At 40.9% G+C, this 24,421-nt stretch overlaps 1 protein-coding gene across 1 annotated transcript in view; it reads left to right on the top strand.

Annotated features, from left to right (window-relative positions):
* The first annotated feature begins 9,285 nt into the window (after positions 1-9,285).
* GUCY2C (guanylate cyclase 2C) overlaps positions 9,286-24,421 on the top strand; it is a 66,149-nt gene continuing 51,013 nt past the window's right edge. The window contains exons 1-6 of the mRNA XM_039239905.1: positions 9,286-9,502; positions 16,096-16,208; positions 17,565-17,629; positions 20,404-20,619; positions 21,683-21,804; positions 23,230-23,326. Of these exons, the coding sequence (XP_039095836.1) occupies positions 9,286-9,502; positions 16,096-16,208; positions 17,565-17,629; positions 20,404-20,619; positions 21,683-21,804; positions 23,230-23,326 (830 nt within the window). The remainder of the gene's footprint in view (positions 9,503-16,095; positions 16,209-17,564; positions 17,630-20,403; positions 20,620-21,682; positions 21,805-23,229; positions 23,327-24,421) is intronic.

The raw sequence follows: 24,421 nt of genomic DNA, 5'->3' as shown, positions 1-24,421 counted from the left end.
TGCTGTACATTAGATCTTCAAGACTTGTTCATGTTGCATAACTGGGACTTTGTGTTCTCTGACTAGGAGCTCCTCATTTCCCCCTCCCCGTGGTCCCTCAAAATCACCATCCTACCCTCTGTTTCTGTGAATTTGACTACTTTAAATTCCGCGTATCAGAGAGTTCGTGCATTTATCTTTCTGTGTCTGGCTTATTTCACTCAGCATAGCATCCTCTAAGTTCATCTATACTGTTGCAAATGGCAGGATTTCCTTCTTTTCCGTGTCTGAATAATAGTCCGTCGTGTGGGTATATATACATACACATTTATACATTCATTAACATATAAATATATAATGTAATGTGTGTGTGTATGTGTATACATACATATGGGTGTATATATGCACACACATGTGTATGTGCACATGTATATATATGCACACATATACATTTTAATATATACGTGTGTGTGTATATCACATCTTCTTTATCCGTTTATGCATCATTTCCGGATCTTAGCTGTTGTGACTAATTCTGCGATGAACATGGTAGTGCAACTATCTCTTTGAGATGCTGATGTCACTTCCTTTGGATGTACACTCAGAACTGGAATTGCTGGATCATAAAGTATTTCTACTTTAAATTTTTTGAGGAAACTCTACACCAATTCTCATGACTGTACCAATTTCCATTCCCACCGGCAGTTTACAAGCGTTCCCTTTTCTCCACATTCTTCCCAGTGCTTGTTATCTTTTGACTTTTTGGTAACAGCCATTTAAAAAGATGTGAAGTGGTATCTCAATGTGATTTTGTTTAGCATTTCCCTGATGATTGTAATGTTGGGAACCTTATAACTGTTAGCCATTTTTTTTTAAATATCTTTATTTATTTCTAGGAGAGAGAGAGAGAGAGACAGCGTGAGCAGGGGAGGGTCAGAGAGAGAGAAGGAGTCACAGACTCTGAAACAGGCTCCAGGCTCTGAGCTGGCCGCCAGCACAGAGCCCGACGCGGGGCTCGAACCCACGAACCGCGAGATCATGACCTAAGCGAAAGTCGGACGCTTAACCGACTAAGCCACCCAGGTGCCCCAGCCATTTTTTAAATAAATTTATTCATTTATTTATTTTGAGAGAGAAAGCACAAGTGGGGGAGGGGCAGAAGAGAGAGGGCGAGAGAGTGAATCCCCAGCAGTTTACGCACTGTCAGTGCAAAGCCCAGTGTGGGGCTGGAACCGTAAGATCATGATCTGAGGCAAAGTCAGATGCTTAACTGCTTAACTGACTGAGCCACGCAGGAGCCCCTGCTAGCCATTTTTATGCCTTCTTTTCTTCCTTCCTTCCTTCCTTCCTTCCTTCCTTTCCTTTCTCTCTTTCTTTCTTTCTTTCTTTCTTTCTTTCTTTCTTTCTTTCTTTCTTTCTTTCTTTCTTTCTTTCTTTCCTTCCTTCCTTCCTTCCTTCCTTCCTTCCTTCCTTCCTTCCTTCCTTCCTTCCTTCTTATTATTTCTGAGAGAGAACGAGAGAGAGAGAGAGAGAGAGAGAGAGCAGGGGAGGGTCAGAGAGAGAGGGAGATATAGAATCTGAAACAGACTCCAGGCTCTGAGCTAGCTGAGAGCACAGAGCCCTACGTGGGGCTCGAACCCACCAACCGTGAGATTGTGACCTGAGCGGAGTCGGCCGCTTAACTGAGCCACCCAGGCGCCCCTATGCCTTTTTTAAAGAACTCTATATTCAGATCATTTGCCCACACTTTTTAGATGTGTTTTTAATCCATTTATCCCGGCATAGAGAAAAACTGCCAACTGTAGATAAGGAGATACGGAGTCAGGGCTGAATAATGAACACAGTCATTCCCTGCGCTGCACCAGCAGTTCTGGGGGAGATTGAGGACCAATCCCTTGACCCCCTCTGCTTTGCAGAGTCCACTGAGAGCGTCTTGTTTCTTTTACTCAAAGGCAGCCTTCTGTGGATGAATGAAAGCCTGATCTCTTCCTAATCTGGCTATTTTATTTTATTTTTTTAATATTTGCTGCTATTGAGTTTTAGGAGTTCCTTATATATTTGGGATAGTAACCTCTGGTCAGGTTTCTCCCATTCTGTAAGTAGCCTCTTCCCTCTGTTGTTGCCTTGCCTATGCAGAAGCATTTTAGTTTGATACATTCCCACTTGTCTGTTTTTGCTTTTTGATCCCTGTGCTTTTGGTGTCAACGTCTAAGCAGATGTACGTTCTTGGCACCCGCGCCAATGATCAACTGATGGTAGTTGCGTGAATTTATTCTGGGTTGTCTATTGTGTTCCATTGGTCTATAAATATGGTTTTATGCCAGTACCACACTGATTTGATTACTATAGCTTTGTAATATATTTTTAATTCAGGAAGTATGATGTCTCCAATTTTGTTCTTTCTCGAGATTGCTTTAGCTATTTACTCTTATGTGCTTTCATATGAATTTTAGAATTGCTTTTCTATTTCTTTAAAGAATGGCAATGAGATTTTGATAGGGATTATGTTGAATCTGTGGATCATTTGGGTAATATGGACATTTTAACAATATTAATTCTTGCAATCCATGAACATAGTATGTCTTTCCATTTATCTGTGTCTCTGTAGTTTCCTTCATCAATGTTATATAATTTCAGTGTACAAATTTTTCACCTCTTTGTTTACATTTATTCCTAAGTATTTCATTATTTTAGTTGCTATTATGAATGGGGTTGTTTCTTAATTTTCTTTTCAGGTAGTTTCTTATTTGTGTATAAAAATGCAACCTGCTTTTGTATGTTGATTTTATATTCGGCAACTTTACTGAGTTAATTTCTTGGTTCTAACGTTTGGTTTGTTTGTTCGTTTTTGAGTCTTTAGGGTTTTCTAGAAATATGATCAAGTCATCTACAAACGATCATTTTACTTCTTCCATTCTGATTTGGATGTTGTACATTAACTGTGTGTGTGTGTGTGTGTGTGTGTGTGTGTCTGTTTGTTTGTTTATTTATTTATTTATTTATTTATTTATTTATTTATTTATTTATCTTTATCCCCTGGTTCCTGACACAGAGCCCCAAAATCTTTTGAATTTCCTGGGTGATAAGAGTGGCTTTTGTTCTAATGAAGCAATTCTTTGTGGGCTGCTGAACAGCTTCAGGGTGGGGGCTGATCACGAAACAGACAAGCAAAGCTGTGATTAGAAGCTTGAGACTATTTTTTTCCCTGTCCCCATCCTCTGGGAAGGGGAGAGGGACTGGAGGGTGAGTGAATGCACTCACGATGATGCCTCAAAAAAAATCCCAAAGTGCAGGGTTAGGAGAGTGCCTGTGTTGGTAAACACATCTACATGCCAATAAGGCAGTGCAGCCCAACCCCGTGGGGACAGGAACCCTTCCAGCCCTCTCCTATGTATCTCCTCATCTGGCTGTTCATCTGCATCCTCTGTCATATTCTTTATTATATAATAATTCAGTAAACATGTTTCCCTGAGTACCGTGAGTCATTCTAGCAAGTTATCAAACCCAAGGAAAGGGTTATGAGAACCCCAATTTATAGCTAGTTGGCCAGGATTCCAGGTGACAACATGGGACCTATGACTGGTATCTGAAGTTGGGGCAGCAGCCTTGTGGGGTTGAGCTTTTAACCTGTGGAATCTGAGGCTATCTCCAGGTAGCTTGTGCCATAATTCAGGAAGTATGATGTCTCCAACTTTGTTCTTTCTCAGGATTGCTTCAGCTATTTACCATTGTTACAATTTATCCATTGTAATGCCCACTCTTTCACTTCTTATTTTATTTATATGGGTCTTCTCTCTTTTTTCCTTATTTCCCCCCTTGTTTTATACCTTATTTTCCCTATAATTGTAGGGCACCTATCTGATATCAGAGAATTGCTTGATGTATGGAAAACCCACAGATCTGGTGTCAGAAGTGAAGTGGCATATGGCTTTCTTTTTCTTGCCTAATTGCTCTTTGTAGGACTTCCATTGCTACTTTGAAAAGAAGTGGCAAGAGTGGGCATTCTTGCCTTGTATCTTCAAGGGAAAGCTTTCCCTATTGACTATGTTAGCCGTGGGATTTTCATAGATGGCCTTTATTGTGTTGAGGTAGGCTTTCTTTTCCCTGTTTTATTGATAATTTTAATCATGAATCAGTGTACTTTGTCAAATGCTTTTTCTGCATCTATTGAGATGATCATATTTTTCCCATTCATTTGGAAATGTGGTATATCACATCGATTTGAATATATTGAACTATCCTTGCATCTCAGAGATAAATTCCATTTGGTCATGGGGTATGATCCCTTTTACTGTGCTATTGAACTCAGTTTGCTAGTATTTTATTGAAGATTTTCCACCTATGTTCATCAGGAATATTGGCCAATAATTTTCTCTTTTGATCTCTTTATTTGGTTTTGGTATTAGGATGATGCTGACTTCATAAAATGAGTTTGGAAGTTTTCTGTTTTTTGAAGGAGTTTAAAAAGGATTGGTATTAATTCTTCTTTGAATACGTGGTGGAATTTAGCCATGAAGATACCTGGCCCTGGACTTCTTTGTTAAGGTTTTCAATTGCCGATTCAATCTATTTGTTATTTCTTTCAGGCTTTTAATGTTTTCTTCATTCAGTTTTGGAAGGTTGTATGTTTCTATAAATGTATGCAGCTTTCATAGGTTACCCAATTTGTTCATGTATAATTGTTTATAATTGTCCCTTATGATCTTTTTTATTTCTGAGATATCCTTTGTAGTGTCCACTCTTTCACTTCTTATCTTATCTATATGGTTCTTCTCTCTTTTTTCCTTAGCTAAGAGAGTTTGTCAATTTTATCTTTTCAAAAAACCAATCATTAGTTTTATTGATTTTTTTCAATTCCCTATTTGACTTATTTCTCCTCTAATCTTTAATACTTCCTTCTGTCTGCTAAATTTGGTTTAGTTTGTTCTTCTCTTGTAGTTTTTTGATGTATAGAATTACAGTGTTGATTGGAGATCTTTTTTAATGTAGATGTTCAGTGCTATAAACTTCCCCCTTAACACTGCTTCCGCTCCATCCCTAAATTTTTGGTATGGGTTTGATTTTCATTTTTGTTTGTTTCAATATACTTTTTAAGTTCTTTGATCATTTACACTTTTACCCAAGGGGTCTTTAAAAATGTGTTGTTTCATTTCCACATATTCATTAATTTTCCATTATGTATATATGCATGCATGTATGTATGTATGTATGCATGCATTTATTTTGCTGTTATTGATGTCTAGTTTTCTTCTGCTGTGGTCAGAAAAAAATTCTTGGAATAGTTTTAATTTGCTTGAAATTGTTAAGACTTATTTTGTGATGTAACATGTGACATATCCTGGAAAATGAACCTAGTGCACTTTAGAAGCATATGTGTTTTTCTACTATTGGATGCAAAGTTCTGTATATGTCCATTTGTTCTGTAGTATTGTTCAAATCAGCTGTTTTTTTTAATGGATTTTTTTGTCTGGACATTTAATCCGTTATTGTAAGTGGAATGTTGAAGCCCGCTACTGTTTGCTGTATTGCTGTCATTTTGTCAGTTGTCAATTTCTTCCTTCTGTTGGTATTTGCTTTATGTATGTAAGTGCTCTCATGTTGGGTGCATATGTATTTTCCTGTTGAATTGATCCTTTTATTGTTACATAATGTCCTTCTGTGTATATTTTATTTGATGTAAGTATAGCCCCCTTCTTTCTCTTGGTTATCATTTGCATGGAATATCTTTTCCTATTTCTTCATGTTCAGCCAGTGTCTTTAAATCTATAGCAAATCTCTTGTACATAGTGTGTTGATGGGTGTTTTGAGTTTTTAAAAATCTGTTTAGCCAGCCACTCTATGCTTTTTGATTGGTGAATTTAATGCATTTACATTTTTGATTTTTTTTAATATAGTTTATTGTCAAGTTGGTTTCCATAGAACACCCAGTGCTCATCCCAACAAGTGCCCTCCTCCATGCCCATCACCCCCCTTCTCCTCTCCCCACCCCCATCAACCCTCAGTTTGTTCTCAGTATTTAAGAATTGCTTGTGGTTTGCCTCCCTCCCTCTTCTTAACTATTTTTTTCCCTTTCCCCTCCCCTATGGTCCTCTGTTAAGTTTCTCCTTTTCCACGTAATGAATGAAAATATGTGGTATCTGTCTTTCTCTGCCTGACTTATTTCACTTAGCATAATACCCTCACATTCCATCCATGTTGCTGCAAATGGCCAGATTTCATTCTTTCTTATTAATGCATTTACATTTAAAGTAATTACTGATATGAGAGGATTTGCTATTTCCATTTTGTTCTTTGTTTTCTGTTGTTTCGCTCCTGTTTTGTACCTCTCTTGCTCTTTTTTTCTTCTTTGCTATTCAATGATTTTTTTGTAGTGATTTGCTTTTATTTTTTCCTCCTTTTTTGTATTTATTAATTTTAATTGCATACAAAAATTTTATGCTTTTACTCTCCTCTCCCTACATTTTGCGTTCTTATAAGCAGAGTGCTTCTTTTTCTATCGTGTACTCATTAAAAACAGGTAATCCTGGGGGCTCCTGGGTGGCTCAGTCAGTTAAGCATCTGACTTCTGCTCAGGTCATGATCTCACAGTCAGTGAGTGAGTTTGAGCCCCATGTTGGGCTCTATGCTGACAGGCCAGAGCCTGGAGCCTGCTTCGGAGTCTGTGTCTCCTCACTCTCTGGCCCTCCCCCACTCACGATCTGTTTCTCTCAAAAATAAATAAACATTAAAACATTTTTTTTTAAAGCAGGTAATTCTGTCAGCTGAGGTCAGCATTGGGGAAGATTGTAAGCATCCTCGGCACCAAAAGTGCAGGTGCGTGTGGCAGTAGCAAGGTGTGCTGTAGCAAGGTGTGCTGTAGCAAGGTGTGCTGTAGTCCTTGATGGCAAGGGCTGCTACCCTTTTCTCTTTTTACCTCACAGGGAAGACATGGCCAACAAGATCCCTCTCGGTGTGGGATGCAGGCACCAAGCACTGGGCAGGGGGGTGCTGTGGCTCCAGTCCCAAGGAGGGTGTCCCAGCGGCTCCTTAGCAAAGGAGGCACAGCAGCATTTACCCCAGGCAGCTCTGTCAGCTGGAGTCAGTGTTGGCAAAGACTGTAGACCCCCTCAGTGGCAAAAACTGCAGAGGTAAGGGCTGCGGGGGTCCTCTTTCCCTCCTTTCCCCCATGGTGAGAGGTCATGGCCAACGCGGACCCCCCTTGGTGTGGTGCAGTGCCAGACTGAGGGATGGAACGACACACATAAAATGCTTATGTTTTCCTATGGGGCCATCTTCGGTTTTGTGCTTCCCTGGGTTGCTGCAGCTTCTTCGTTGTACTCCAAAGCTCTCCCGGAGCTATTTTCATCAGTGGGCAGTTGTTCATTTGTTGTTTTCGAGGAGAGATGAAAACTGGGGCCCCTAGCCCTCCATCTTGTTGATGTCACTTGCTTTAAGTTTAAAACATAAACGTTGCCTGAGGTGGTCATCAAGCCAATGATGTAAATAATGACATTATTTGGTCAATCGTACTATATCTCTAACTGTATTTCCAAATCTCCACTTAGATCCCGGTCCTCTTCCCAAAACTCCAGGCTATTCCCACACCTACTCAGCCTCCTTAAAATCAATTTGGCAAAAACAGAAGTCATGACCTTCTTTCTTAAGCCTGCTGCTCTTCCAGAATTCCAATGTTTACTAAACAGCTTTCTCGTCTACCCAACTGAGCATGCCAGAGGTCACTCTTGACTTCTCCCACTCTTTAATGCCCCAAAATGTCAAGTCTCATCTATTTTATCTCCTAGATATCTCTTGAACCCATATCTGCTGCCACTGCCCTCCTCCGGGCCTCCTTTACCTCTCATTCAGACCACAGAAACACCCTCCTAATTTGCTACATGTCCCCACTCTCTTTAAGTCATTCGTTCCACGGCAGCTTAAGTAGTCATTACAAAATTCATCTGGTTGTGTTCCTTTCTTGACTATTAGGGTGACGTTCCAAATCCTTAATGGCTTATAGGAAACCCCATGGCCTACCCCTGTCTACTCCATTGTCAGCCTTTATTGCTGCTAGACTCCTAGCTCTCTGCACTCCAGCCATGCTGTGTCTCTTTCAGTTTCTCAAACATTCATGTCACTCCCTACCTCTGGGCCTTTGCACAAGCTGTTCCTCTGCCTCCCGCTCTCCTCTTTCCATTCAGCTAACTTCAGTTCATCCTTCTAGGTTTAGCTTAAAAGACACTTTCTCAGGGAAGCTTCCTTGACTTTCTAGAATAGGTTATGTTAGTCTGCCATGTGCCACACAGCATTCTGTACTTTTTTCCGTGGTTGAGTTTATTCATAATTATTTTTTATTTTTAATTATTAATTTGTTTTTTAATTTTAGAGAGACAGACCATGAACTGGGCGGAGGAGCAGATAGAGATAGAGAATCCTAAGTAGGCTCCATTTCGATGCAAAGCCCCATGTGGGGCTTAATCCCATGACCTGGGGATCATGACCTGAACTGAAATCAAGAGTCAGATATCATTATTTTTTTTTAATTTTATTATTTTTTAGAATACAGTTTATTGTCAAATTGGTTTCCATATAACACCCAGTGCTCATCCCCACAAGTGCCCTCCTCCATGCCCATCACCCACTTTCCCCTCTCCCCCATCAGCCCTGTTTGTTCTCAGTATTTAAGAGTCATAATTATTTCTTTGATGTGTGTCTTCACTGCCAGAATGCATGTTCCATGAAGACATTAATATGTTCACACCCCTTATAGCTGCGTACCTGGTGCCTTGCTAATGCCCAGCACCTAGTCAAGTCTCAATAAATAGTTGCGGACTGGGTGATTGAAACAGATCTTCTAGTTAAGGTTTCAGTTCCTGTGTGCAGCAATAACCTAAGCACCCCAGAGTCCACTATATCTGTGCTTTCCTGAAGCCCTTTGACCTTCATTTTTCATTTTACACATCTTTTTATGTATGTACTGTACACTTTCCTCTTCCCCTTTTTTCCTCTTCCCAGTGATGTGTCACAAATTGATGCATTTTTATTGGGTGAGGCCCAGGTAATCTCCCTGTTTATAACTCTGGCCTTTCTGTGAGCAAACACACAAAGTGAACTTTGGTTTATCTCCTGCCATAATGTAGCTGCTAATTGCTGGCAGGCAAGCTGTATCCCATGGTCCACGTGACCAGTGAGGCATGATCAGAAAGGAGCGTGGGGAAGAGTGGCCTGAGGGACCCAGCCAGAGGCTGTCTAGCTGCGGTCCCTGCCTCCCCAAAAGTGCAGAGTAAACCAAGCAAGCACCGGGAGTATGGTTCTGAGGTAAGCAAGGTCATGAAGATGACACTGTTGGGCTTAGTTTTGTGGTCCCTGCTCCTCCATCCAGGGCTGACGTTCTGGGCCTCCCAGATCAGTCAGAACTGCAACAACGGCAGCTATGAGATCACCGTCCTGATGATGAACAACTCGGCCTTCCCAGAGACCTTGGAGAACTTGAAAGAAGCGGTGAATGAGGGAGTGCAAATAGTGAAACAGCGTCTGCTCAATGCTGGTAAGAATATGGCCACAGAATCCACCTCCTCCATGTTACCCCTCTGGGGTCAAAGGATTGCTTGCACTCTTTGCCTAATCATCCACTCTCCTCTACGGGCTTGTCCAACAACCTCTTTCTATTTCAAGGCAGTAGGTCCTCGGAGAGAAGGAGTTAAGTCCTACTGCATGTGTTCGGTCATTATTCACCCTGCTCTTGAAATGGCCCCAGTCCAGAGAACACCAGGGGTTCACAGCAGTGAAGTGCCCCAGACACAACTGAACTGATGGCTCGGTGTCAAGGAGGCATCATGTTCCTTTCTGTAACTGTTCAGAGGCAATATTTGATCTGGAGCCGAGAGTTCACAGGGTTACCAGTCAAGAAGATGAATTAAGAGAGTTAAATTCAGACAGACGCTGCATCTATTTCAGGGATCTTGCATCCATCTGTTCACTCTTTACATCTCTGCTGGCTATTACTGTAAGATACAGTCAACTAAACTGCAACCAAATTCAGTGTTGCAGTTCTTCACTGTATCTGTCAATTATTAAACTAAGCTTTATAGCATTAGATAAAATATGTAGAATAAAGAGAAAAAATATCAACCCTGATCATTTTCAGCCACCTGGATATTTCCAGTGTCTTTTCATATGCTCTCAGTTTCTTGTTTTTAAGAACATGATTGGGATCACTATGGCATAGAAGCAATTTTCTAGGGGTGCCTGGGTGCCTAAGTCACTTAGGCTTCCAACTCTTGGTTTCAGCTCAGGTCATGATCTCACAGTTCATTCCCACCTCAGGCTCGATGCTGGGAGCCTGCTTGGGATTCTCTCTCTGCCTCTCTCGGCTCCTCCCCTGCTCATGCTCTCCCTAAAGAAAGAAAGAAAGAGGGGCGCGTGGGTGGCTCAGTCAGTTGAGCGTCTGACTTGGGCTCAGGTCATGATCTCATGGTTCATGGGTTCGAGCCCCCACGTCAGGCTCTGTGCTGACAGCTAGCTCAGAGCCTGAAGCCTGCCTCAGATTCTGTGTCTCCCTCTCTCTCTCTGACCCTCCCCTGCTCACACTGCCTCTCTCTCTCTCTCTCTCTCTTTCAGAAATAAATAAAACATTAAAAAAAATTTTTAAAGAAAGAAAAAAACTTTAAAAAAAGATAAACCAAACTTAAAAAATTTATTAAAAAAAGAAACAATTTTCTATGCTAATTTTACTTCACATTATTCTGCAAATGACTTTCCTAAAACTGCAGAATCTTCATGTGATGCAAGTGCATACATACTATTCTTTGGATCGCTGCTCAGCCTTTTGGCTAAGATCAAGTATACTATTCTTTGGAATAGATACCCTTTCAAACCATCCAATTATTCCCTACTGTTTGATTTCCTATTATTTTTAATTTCTCATGATTATTTTAAAATGCCACAGTAAACATTTTCATATATGTAGTTTTCTTCCACTCTTTGAGACTAGATTGCCAAAAGTATAATTACTGAGTCAATGACTATTTCCTATGTCTTAATGTTTACCTAGGGTTCTAAAGAGTGTATGTCTTGATTTTCCTGATGTAAAATTCTGGGCTAATTAGCTCTTTTCTAGTGCCCAAATTCCACAGACTCATTAGGCTCATGCTTTCCTCACCATGTGGCTAACACAAAGTATACATATATTTCGTACCTCTGCACAAAATATAAGGCTGCACACTGTGTATGGAAGTTATTTAAGCCTCACGCTGCATATTTCTCTTCCTAGACTGGACGTGTGTGTTCTAAGTTGTCACAAATAAAATTCATATGACCATTAAAAATACAGTAAAATTCCGTGGTAATAATAGCAAGAGATATCATACATCACATATCTGTGATACCTTTTTGCTGTGCCGTATATATGTCTTCAACCTTGTCTGAGACCAGTTTAGATGTAAATAGATGGATCTGATCTAGTGCTGTAATGGAACTAGGAGGATTTAATAAATCCCTTTATTTACCAAGACTGTGGCATCATGGAAGGAAAATTTGATTTGCGATCTGGGAACGTGGATTGGAGTGCCTGCCCCAGAGCTTTCTCGTTCTGTGACCCTGGGTGAGCTATGTCCCTTAGTCTCTCTGAGACTTGGCTTCCTTGTTTTATTGAGTACCCGTCATGTCGTAGGTAAGATATGTAGTGTCCTTAGTCACCACAGCTCTGTAAGATCAGCATTATTGACACAGTTTCACAGTGGAAGTTTAATAACTTTGCTGAAGTTATACAGGCTGTCTATTTGACATGAGATTCCAATCCGGATCTGTCTGGTTCCAAAGAGTGTATCATACTGCCACTGTATAATCGTTACCCACCACGAACTAACTTTCTCAGTAAAATAAGACAGTGGAACACTATGGTGAGAAGCAGAGATTTGGAATCAGACAGCTCTTTGTTCATATTCCAGCTTTGTATCCAGCCATTTATCATCAGTGACCTGGAGTAAATTACTTAAGTTTTCTGAGCCTCAATCCCCTTACCTATAAAACCACAATAGATAGTAGGTACCTCATGTGGATACGGTGTTAATTAAATGAGGAAATTCATATAAAGTATGCAATACACAGACTGAAACATAATTGAGAATTCAGTAAGTAACAGTTGTTTTATTGTCGTCCCTGTTGTTGAGGATTTTAATGTTGTGTGACTACTGTGCTGTTGCCACTGTTACCGAACAAGTAACCAGGATATAAAATAAACAGTGTAGTATAGTGGTAAGGTCTTGATCTCTGGACTCATATAACCTGAATTTGAATTCCTGATCCATCTATCACTAGTTTAATTATAAACACTTTATCAAGTGAGTTATTTATTCTAAGCTCTACTCATCTCATGTATAAAATGGAGTCATGGAGTGCCTTGGTGGCTCAGTTGGTTAAGCATCCAACTCTTGATTTTGTTTCAGCTCATGATCCCAGGGTTGTGGGATCAAGTCCTGCATCTGGTTCTGCACTGAACGTGCAGCCTGTTTAACATTATCTCTCCCTCCCTCTCTCTCTCTGTCCCCACTTGTGTGCACTCTCTCTCTCTAAAATAAAAACCACACATACTATATATAATAGAGTCATGAATGAATGGTGAGGCATTTGAATAGATTAAATGAGTGGAGAGTTTTGAGGGAGATGGAATAAATCAACAGTGATTCCCAGATTTTTGTATTTGATGATGCATTTTGTTAGATGCATCCCATTCATGGGAAACTCAAGAGGTATAGGTTGTGTTGATAGGTTCATGTTCTAAACATACTGAGCATTATTATTTGCAGGTATACTGACAATACACTTAAGGGCTAAATTGAAGAAAATTAAGAGTTCAAATGTTGTGGGTGATATCCAAATGGAAGAAAACAATATTTTCCCCTAGTACTTAGGAAACCTCTGTGAGTTTTGAAGAATACATGGGATGTGGTAGACAACATGAAAAAAGAGACTCCTTCCACCTTAGGACATCACCTTCTCAAGGATGTGTGTTTTGTGGCAAAGCACACCCAGTTGATACCCTCCAAATGATCTCATTTGGAGGGCCCTTTTCGGAGGCTCCAGCACCTATATTCAGATTTGCTTTGGTCCAACTTCTTCTCCAAAGCCCTAGATAGGAGAGAACAGGTTCTGAGATTATACACTTTGGCATTCTATTCGTCTTCCCGGGACTGAGCTATCATGCTGGGTGGAGGCGCAGGCAGGATAAAGATGAGAAGAGATCTTCATCTTCCTCTACCAAACTAAAAAACAAAAGCAAACACAGTTTTCACATAACCATAAAATGTTGAGAGGCAGCAGCATACTGTACAGTATGTTCTACACAAGTGGCTCTCAAACTCTTTGATCTCAAGACCTCTTTACGCTCTTAAAACTAATGGTGGGCTCTGTAGAGTTTTATTTACATGGTTATATGTATCAACATTTACTATATTGGAAATTAAGACTTAGAAATGTTTTAGATAGTTGTTTATTGATTCATTTAAAATAATTATGCATGCTTATAAACACTTTATCTCTTTATCTGTTAACATAGATAAAATTTCTTATTAAAGAAAATCTGTATTTCTCAAATCAAAAAATAAAAATAGGTGGGCAAAATGGTATTGATTTATAGTTTTGTACATCTTTAGTGTCAGGCTTAATAAAAAATGGCTGGATTCTCATATCTGTTCTGCATTTAATCTGTTGCAATAATACATATCATGTATTAAACTCTACTATATGCTCATAAGAGAAGAGTGGAAAAAACAAAGAATGGCTTAATATACTTATGAGAATAGCTTTGGCCTCCTGGCCCTTCTAAAGGAGTCTCAAGTTATCTCTGGAGTCTATAGTCTGCACTTTGCAAACTGCTATTCTGCAGCATATCAGATTCTGGAATCAGACTGTCCTCGGTTCAAAACCCCAGCTGTGGAACCCTAAGCAAGTTAATCTACCTCTCTAGACCTCCGCTTCCTCATTTTTATATTAGGGAGATAAAATACCAATTAGCCTCGTAGGATTCAGGGGGGGATTAAGGATTGAAATAAAGCATGCCGAGAAACGTAGCCTACTGCTAGGCATGTGGTGACAGAGATCATCCAGTTCTGTTCTACCAATAAATGGCTGAGGAACTGGGGCCCCATAGATGAAGCCACTTGCCTGAGATCACACTCAATAGATGTGGATTTCCCCTCTCCTACGTCCGGTGCCGGATTTATCCCTGGGCTTTGCTGTGCCCATCCATCACGAGCTGCCTGGACAGTAGGATTTTTAAGTGAGTCATCTCCAGTGCTCCTCATGGTGGCAAGAGGGAGCAGAGCCCTTACAGAGATTGAGGAGCAGGAGCTAACTTTTACATTAACCGCTGCGGGTGTGGTCATCTACCTAAAGGCCTGTTTTCATCATGTGACTGTGTACTGGGTTGCACTTGACTCCCTGAGTCCTCTTGCTGCTTTCTAAAACAGTCTCAAGCCCTCTTTTCTCCTGGTCCCCATGTCCTTTTTTTCTGGGTCCCCCACAGCCTCATTCATACTATTTTCCTAGTTTCATTTACCCTATATTCTCCCAATTGCTATAAGAATTAAATAACAAAAAGGGTGTAAAGTTTTCAGTGTTGATGGCTGGCATATGGCTACACTCACGTGTTAATTGCTGCTAAATCCATCACTGGTCCTGCCTCTTCTATTAATTTTCTTTGGTCTTATTACATTGACCTCTCCTATTTGTCCAGACCTATTGGCAACTCTTACGTAGATCTCCTACTGAACAAAGTCTCAGAATACATGTTCTTGAATTAACCCTCCCCCCACCCAGAAAAGAAGGCAAGAAGTAAAATGCTTCCTAGTCTTAGATACACCTCCGAGGTGGCTTTAGACATGCAAAGATTCTTTCATTCTTTGAAAGAACAGGTCTCCGTCTTTAAAAACATTCTTATTGCCTGGGTGGCTCGGCTGGTTAAGCATCAAGCTCTTAATTTTGGCTCAGGTCATGATCTCTCCAACTGAGCCTCATATCGGGCTCCATGCTGAGTGTGGAGCTTGCTTGGGATTCTCTCTCCCTCTCTCTCTGCCCCTCCCCCATTTGTTCTCTCTCTCTCTCTCTCTCTCTCTCTCCCCCCTTCTTTCTCAAAATAAACATTAAAAAAAAACCCATTCTTATGTTCAGAAGAACAATAACTTCTGTTGTTGACATGCTTTACTCTTTTAAAGGTATTAACAGTATTACATTTCATAGTTCTGGTTTTAATCCCATTTTACATTTGCGGGAACTAAATTAGAGAAATTCCACTGGCTGGCGCAAGAACACATAGAAAGAAAGTCACTCGCTGCAGCCAGCAGTATAACTAGCCACTGAGGTCTCCGGGCTTCCTGTGTAGAGGCTTGGCAAGATTAGGATGCCTCTGCTTAGGAATCAAACATTTCTCCTGAATATTTTTTATTGGAAGGAGACAAAATGTAAGAGACAGAGCTTGGTTGAATGGTTCAGCTGTCTTTTTATTCCCTTCCAAAATATGGTATCTAGTAATACCGAGGGATATTACCATCAATGCTCTTTATCCGAAGATGATCTATTATCCCAAGATCCTAGACCATGATGGATGCAGGTCACTTTGGCTTTGGGGACACAGCACAGAGGTTCCAGTGTGCACACTGGCAGCACACAGAACCAGCACCTCGGGGTCATGAAAGAACAAATACTGTAATGTCTGTATTTTTGTTTTCCTAACAGTCTCCAGAGCTGTATAGGAAACTCGCTGAGTCTATAGTTGTGAAAAGAGGAGAGCCGTGAACATAATGAAAATGTTGTAATACTGGATTGTGGGATGGTTGCCCAAATACATATTTACTAAAAATCATTCAACTGTACAGTTAAAGTGGGTGACATTTATGGAGGGTAAATTATACCTCAATAAAGCTGTTGAGAGAGAGAGAGAGACAGAGAGACAGAAATAAAAGACAGAGACAGAGAGAGGAAAGAAGTGACAGGGAGTAATGTAAGAACTCAGAACTCAAATATTCCTAGGCCTGAAGATGCATTCCATTTTTTCCCGGGATCATCTGACAAAAGGTAAATCTCATGGCTATAAACTACTAAAAAATGACATGTTTTCTCTTTTCCCTCATTTCTGGATAACAGGCATAAATGTGACTGTGATCGCTACCTTTATCTCTTCGGAGAGTGTGATTTACAAGTCAAATGACTGCCGGAGTAGTACCTGTGAAGGCCTTGACCTACTCAGGGAAATTTCCGTAAGTAAATGCTTTTGGAGGTGTAGCTCACGCTTCTTGGTACAGGAAGGTCACAGTATGAGACTTGAGCACCTGTCTATGAGCATTTTTTATGTCCTTTCTAGTCACATAGCTGAGGGTTTTGGAGACAGGGTAATCTGACTTTATCCCCATATATTTCCCAAAGTGATGAGGGCCCTCTGGGAACACAGAGAAGCAGGGAGAATCTTCTATGTTCTCTCTATCTATTTTCAGTGTCATGGAGGACAATTATTTTGTTTTAAATTGTTTTCAAAACCTTTTAAAAATTTAAATGTTGGCATTAATTGGTTTTCTTCTGGATCCCTCAGGAAATACCTGAGGAATTCCAAAGCCCTGCACCAGAGATCTCTGTTTCAAGTGGTCACCATAGATGCAGTCACAGGTTAATTGCTTAAGAGCTGAATCTGAAACCTAATTTTAAAGTAGTAACTGTAACATTAAAGGGTAGAAACGGGAGGGGAGAGATTCTTGCCTACTCCCTCCTCCCAACTCCCCACCTCAGCCAGGGCTCTATGGGGCAAAAGAATGTTTCTAAGCTCTCCAGAAACGGGTACGTGGATGAAAAGCTTTTTTACTACGGAAAGCCAAGGAGAGGTTCTCCTAGAAGCAGAGCACTGGGCGTAGAACGATGATTCCAAAGCTTTAATCAATGGCATCACACCTACCAGACAGGCAGACTCATGGGGGGAAGAGTGGTTGATTACAGCAGTCAGTCTCGATCTTGGGAGGGCCTGGAGTGAGCAAGGGGGAGTTTAACAAACTCCACTTTATGATGCTACAAGTGTGTATCTCTTCCTCTTGAGATGGAGGTATACGCGGTTTTCCAAAACCAGGGATGGGATGTTCCTAATCACGTTCCTCTTGATAAATAGTACAAGACACAGTCTGTAGTCACTCAACTGGTCACACTGCAGTTTGTTCTCTTTAGCCCTGTTTCATGGCTCTCCCCAAAACTGCAACTAGCCCTCCTCTCCCAAAGCACCTCCAAATCTAGTCTCTCCTCAGTCTGGCCCACAGGTACGTCTCATGGTGCAGTCTGTCAGTCCTTCTTGCCCCACCCTGCATCCTCCTCTTGACAAGGAATCCAAGTTCACCTTCAGCCTTTTTGACTTCAGCAGAATACCCTTCCTTCCACCTGCAGCATCTTCCCTTTCTCAGATTTCTTTAGCCCTCAGTGCCCCTTGCCCAGCCCAAGACACCACGAGTTGCTCCTGTCTTGAGAGGCCCACTCTCTGACCTTCTGGAGGCCTTCTTTCTTGCCACTTCTTTCCTGTCTGCTTATTCATTGTTGTTACTTTCAAGATTCACTTTTCTTTTCTTTTCTTCCCCCTACAGAAGAACAAACGGATGGGCTGTGTCCTCATGGGGCCCTCGTGCACATATTCCACCTTCCAGATGTAGTAAGTAGTTTGGTTTGTTGTTTTCATGCCACCGTAAGTTGAAGTCAGGATATGGTATCACTGTTTAAATGATTTCTCAAACAGCAGTCGAGTCAAGGCAACACAATCAGAGATGTCGGAACCCTCGTAGTTTGCTTCTTCTCTGTAAGTGTCATTCCCTTGTCCACGTAGCTCTACCTTTGCTTACCACGAGGTGAATGACAGTCGCTATTCAGGTCCAGTTACTAACATCTGAGCCTGAGAGGCAACATGGTATAGGTACAAAGAGTCTTGGCAGGGAACCGAGAAGACAATGAACCAGGATAATTTGAGGAGTGAATGGAGGACATGTGAGCAGAGGAAACACACAGGAAGGTACAACACCCTGGGCATTGGCAAGCCTCCGTTCTAACCTTAGGTCCTCGGAATAAGGAAAGTAGAAGGGTGCTCATTTCACAGCACTGAGGATTATATAACTAACATAGTAACGTATCTTGCATGGTGCCCCTTTCAGCTTAGAAAAAAAAAATGCTTCCGATATATCCTACAATAAAAATCTTTCTCTGCCTTTGGGAAAATCACCCTGTCCCTCCACTCATTTCACTCAGTGTAATTCTCATCACCATGAAACATTTTGTTCTTCCAGATCGCACTTTCCGTAAATGGAAAGTCCTCTTCTATGCCTTTCTTTCATCTGTTCAGTCTTCCCCTGAATCAAGGATCACCTTTGTCTACACAGAGAAAACTACGCGAAAAGACCCTATGCAATAGATTTTAGAAGGTCAAATTAAATTTCTGAAATCTCTGCCACAAAGTCTGCTTCTGACACCTCCTCCCAGCTATACGAACACTCTGAGATGTTCAGGCCCGCTGCATGCCATGGATATACCACGGAAGCACTTTCTCAGCTCATCTTCCATAGCAAGACACAGGCAAATAGACTCTCCTCCTTACACTTATTCCCAATTGTCGTCTTATCTGACCACGTGTTGCTTTGCTGTAGAATGTGCTCAGAAGGAAAGGAGGAGTAGGAAAATTGATTGACTATTTATGAGGACCTTTTGTGTGCAAAGAAGCACTTTGGCTTCATCAGGGTAGAGAAAATTAAGTAAAACGCAGCCGCTGCCCAGTGAAATGGAGAAGACAAGAGCACCGGTAACCAGTATAGGGCAGAATACAATGAGCTCAACTGAAGAAACACAAAGAAGCTGTAGGGTGCACGGAAGGAACGACTCCTCTCTGGTTGGAAGAGTTAAGCTCAGGACAGGAAGGATTTCTTGGAGGAGATGGTCTACGAATGAGTGTTGAAGAATAGATGAGATTTTAATGAATAGAGATGAGGAGGTAAGCATCCCAGCCAGGTGGAGGGTAAGCATGTGTACAAGCAAAGAAGCAGAGAAGTGTAGAGATTTTGTGAGAGTTGGTATCAACCGGAGTGCAAGAGACAAGCAGCGGAATAATAGAGATAAAACTAGAAAAGTTAAGTAGAGCTGTATTGGGGAGGTCATGAGTTCCAGGCGAGGAGAGCATATTTAATTAGATTTGCATCAGAAACAACTTAGATGGTGCAAGGAAGTGCCATAGGAAGCAGTTCAACTTTGGGAAGAGTAAGTGTCGACCGTGTATAGGAAAGACTGGAGCGCGCAGGAGACACTGATGGGGAAAGTCATCAGGGAAGAGGAGGGCTGAAGTAGCATGCAAGCAGTTGACCTGGAAAGGAAGGAGAGCCTTTAAAGGTACTTAAGGGCAGAATAACCGCTAACCGATTTGATAACTGATTGAATGTCAGAGTGAGGGATGGAGAGTAGTCAAGAAGCCCTGAAAGAAATGGAGAAATGAGGACATAGGGAAAAGTAAGTCAAAAAACACTAAAATAAATAAGGCATGGTTTCGAGAAATGAAAAGACAAATTTGACTGTGAACATAGGGAGTTTAAGTGCAAGCAGGACACCTTGTGCTCAAGATGGAAGGGAGGTATTGCTTTCCTTCCTTTATGAAGTACACATCGAGGGCACACATATGATCCAGGCAGACGGGAGATACGGAGATGAGTAAGCCAGACACTGTGCCTTCATGGTGCTTGCAGTCTAGTAGAGGAGGCAGATAGTAAACACATACTGACCCCAAAATTACCTGGTTTCGGGTATCAGTGAAAAGTTTTTCTGATGGCTGATGGGATCTTTCATCCAGGACCCGATGCATGAGTCAGCCAGGCAAAGAGCCAAGGGCAACAGCATTTCTGGCATATGTCAAGGCCCTGATGATGGATGGTGTTGATATGTTTAAAGAACCACAAGATTTTTGTGCTCAACAGGGAAGGAAAATTGTAGAATCCTCAGGTGATGTGTGTCTCAAAAGTAGGCTTTAGAAGAGCCAGAAGTAAGGCAATACATGGAAGGAAAGGTACAGAAGGCATCTTTGGGGCTTTACAATATCCGTAGTAGTCATGGTGGCCCACCCTCTGTTTTCTTGGCCCTACTCTCCGAAGGCCATATGTGCCAGCCTCAGTGTTATGGCAACCCAAATGAACATTCCTTTTAGAATAAATGGAATGAACCAAGCCACATTATACATGAAAGCACCCAGAGTATCTTAAAACATAACATATGCTGGATAAATGTTTTAAAATTCACCTGTGTGGGTGGGACACCTATTTAAGCTAGAAACCTGCTTGAGTGACCCTATTTCATTCTTACCATTTATAACCAACCACATGCTGAAGCAGTTAAAGAGGGGTTGTATTTGTGCTACTGAAGTAACCCTGATGTCTGTTTCTTTCTCACCTCTTGGCATAGCCTTGACACAGATTTGAACTATCCCATGATTTCAGCGGGGAGTTTTGGATTATCATGTGACTATAAAGAGACTTTAACCAGGATGATGTCTCCAGCTCGGAAGCTGATGTACTTCTTGGTTAACTTTTGGAACGCCAACCATTTGCCATTCAAAGATTTTTCCTGGAACACTGCATATGTTTTCAAAAATGGCACCGAGACCGAGGACTGTTTCTGGTGAGCAGGACCATTAATATGCTGTGGTTCTTGGCATAGAGAGGAGACAGAATCCTGGCAGGCCACCTGGCTCCATCTGTAACAGCACTGGGAATGGACACCAGGCTACTTTCTAACACACAAATAAAAGCCAAAGGGCCAAAGGAAACATGGTACAAATACAATCAACATGTATTACGTTTGCAACACTCTAGCTTTCAAAGTACTTTCACATTACTTTTATTGATCTCCTACAGTAAATCCTCTAAAGAAGGGAGAACAAGTACAAGTTCCATTTTACAGATAAGGACAATGAAAAACAATGGTTATTGCTTTCACATTACTGTGAAAGATACGATACCAGAGAATATGCATTCTGCCAACACCTACAACTAGTTAGAAATAATTTGTCTCACGATGGCTCGGAGGAATAAGTGGAGCAAGAGGAGAACGGGGCATCAGGCACCATTGCTAAAATAAAATCACAAGGTTCACACAAGTCCAGCAAAGATGGCAGAAAGAATCTTTTGGTTGGATTACTGTCTATACCACCAGGATGCTGCTTGGTTCTGCAGTCTCCCTCCACCTAAGTATGCAGACGACTAAAGGTACCACTGGGAACGCACATCTAGGGACCTAAAGAATCAACCTTAAGGCCTCATCCTAGAAATTTTGAGGTGAACTTAGAACCCACAAAAGTCCATTTCATTGGAAAGATAAAAGATTCCTATCAGCTCTGAATTTTTGCACTGTCGACTCAAAGGTTTCAACTTCTCTGTGATAATGGGGTTTATAGAACAGAGTAGCCTTCCTTCTGCAGATAGTAAGAAGCTATTATAAGGGGCCTCAAAGGCCTCCTATTTGGTTATATACATGAAGACCCCCTAAAACTTCTCCTTAAAACTAGATCCCACAATCCAAACCATTGATATCATGATGCGTACCATCTGTTGTGTTGACAGTGGAAATGAAGTTTAGATGAAGAAGTCCCAGAACAGATCTGTAAACAATGAGCAAAACAACAGGGAAGGTCATGAAGAAACTAAACTGGCTTCTTAGAGTGTCTCTCTTTTTTCTCTTCTAGGTACATCAATGCTCTGGAGGCTGGGGTTTCCTATTTTTCTCAGGAACTTAACTTCAAGGATATTTTGAGGGGAGATGACCAGTTTCAGGATATCTTAATGAACCAAAACAGGAAAAGCAATGGTAAGGGGACATGGAGATAATTTTTTTGCCAACTTCTTCCTCACAACTACCACATCTGTAAGAGACATTTTGACAAATCTGCCGTCACAGAGTTCTCATCATTACCTCGATATATTTTGTTTATTTAGGGAGATCAGTAGTTCGGTGCCGATTAAAACCTTATCCTATGAGAGAAAGGAGAAAGGTAGTGTTGAACAAATACATTAACATCATGAAACTAATGATGCTGCTGAAGTCTAGCCTTTATAAACCAAAATGATATCATGACCCACCATCAATAAACTGCTTTTTAAGTTCACCTCAATCTAAGCTATTGTTGGATTTATGACTAATCCTCACAGATTCTGAACTCGGGTCCCCTGATGACCAAGAGGGTATGTTTACTGATTATCTGACCTCAAGCAAAATTACAAGGTTAGCGTATCATCTCATTTTCCTCTAGTGTATCCCACATGCCTAGTGATCTCCCATTTACAAGTCAAATGTGGGATAAAGTTATCCTCACTAAGCTGTGAGGTGCTTTGTTTCACCTTCCAAGAATTCTCTTTACAAATAAGAATATATCAGAAACAAAAGAAACGATTGTGGACATTTCCTATGAGAGAACGTGCTTGCTTGGTAAGAATTCCTAGTATCACTCAGATCATCATCTACTGTCATTATTAAGCACTTGCCATAATCAGAACCTTCCATGTGCAAATCATTGGCAAGGTGTGGGGGAGAAGGAAGTGTAGATGTCCCTAAAAAGAAATATTTATGTTCCTAAGGAGCTTATTGGACAACGTAGTGTATAAAAAGATCTAATGAAGTGTACCCCAACTCCTCTTTGTCATCGAGTCATCCGTTTGGGAAGTCTGGCCCCAACGAGTAGGAGAGCTCACAGAACCAATTAGATCCTGCCACTGAAATCACTAAGGCTGAGTTCTGAGTTAAGAAGCTACAAGCAAAGCTCAAGGAAAGTTGCTTAGGAACATGACATAAATTCTCACATTAATTTTATTATAACTTTTCAACCACTTTACAATTGGTGAGGTGCACTTAACAATGAAAATAATTTATGTAACTCCGCCAACCTGGTATAATGGAATAAACACTGAGCTGGATTCGTAAACTTGAATATGGGAGCTCTGCTATGCCATCTACTAGTTCTTTAGCCTTTTGACACCTTGTCCTTCAGGCTCTTTAAATCAATAAAATTAAGGGAATGGACTAGAGGATTCTTTTTAAGATTCCATGCAGCTCTACTCAGACTCTATGACTATAAGTGGAAAAAAGCAAGGGAGAGAGTAATTGAGGGATTGGTGTTAATCTTAAAACATAACTGTAGCACGGACATGCTGGGTTCAGATTCAGGTACCTGGTTCCCATGTGTTTGTATGTAGACCATTGTGTTTTTCTCTCCTTGTCTTACTCTCTCTTCTCCAGTGATTGTTGTGTGTGGTAAACCAGACACAATCAACTCCCTCAAAGGTGACCGGGCAGTGGCTGAAGATATTGTGATTATTCTAGTGGATCTATTCAAGTAGGTATAATATTTGAAAGAATTGTCTTTACAGAATGGAAATACTCCCAGGATTTCCAGAAGAGACATTCTCTTTTCTCTTGTTTTGCACAGCCTTTCATGGGATTTGGTATGATCAAGTTTCATTCTTTCATCACAACCTCATTTTTGTTTAATTAATTTTAATTTTATAGCCTTTGCAGATATGCATATCTTTGACATCACTACCATGTCTAAATACGGAAGTTTCGAGGCCCGTTAAATCTACATGTCCATTCATCTAAAAGGATCTTGGTCCCCAGCCTGATTTTAAGGTCTTTCCAGGCAGTGATAAATCACTAATAACCCAATCCAGTAGCATTATTTTGAGGAATGTGGGCCATATCTGTGCTATCTTTTGCTAATGGCCTTTGGTCCTAGATGATTTTTCCTTTGCCACCTTTGGTAAGAGGAAAGTTCCAGTTAAATGACTGCTTCTCTGCCCTGTGTGGTTTAGTCATGGGTGGTGATTTTATTCTCTGTAATTCTCTGGTAAAAAGGAGAGAAAATTCTGGAGGTTAGAGACTTTCTTTCCCAATTTTTATTTTTTAAAATTCAAATATCATTAATATACAGTGTTATATTTTACCACTCATCTTCTAATATGGTTGGAGACCCTACAAAGCTTACCAAGGTAGTATCTGAGTCAGATTAAACTTCTAGAAGTTGTCACCAGTGCACCCGTGCCCCTTGCCCCATCAGCTAGATCATATGGCCTCACTTATCTGACTGAACCATTAATCATTACCCGTCTGTACTCAGCCTAGACACTGTTACTGCACTACATATTTTCCATATTTGGCTAGTCACTTCATCCACATGAAATGTGCGTGTCACAGTGTTAAGAGGAATGAGACAGGGACTGCAGGTCTGTTTGACAACTATTTGTTTGGGAAGGTAATCTTATCAAGCAACTTAGCTTTTTAGTGGCAAAATACAGGGAAGAGGACAAAGTTATTAACATTTCATTCCTATGAATTGTATGAAATTCACATTGACAGCTGCTCTCAATAGTTGCTTTGCCCTCCGGAAGGAGTCCTCAATGTAGCCCGGTTGGTGTAATTTTACTTTTAGCAA

This window comes from Hyaena hyaena, unplaced genomic scaffold (genome assembly GCF_003009895.1).
Source record: "Hyaena hyaena isolate Hyena2069 unplaced genomic scaffold, ASM300989v1 scaffold_164, whole genome shotgun sequence".
Taxonomy (NCBI): domain Eukaryota; kingdom Metazoa; phylum Chordata; class Mammalia; order Carnivora; family Hyaenidae; genus Hyaena; species Hyaena hyaena.
This window is presented reverse-complemented; position numbering and strand designations above follow the sequence as displayed.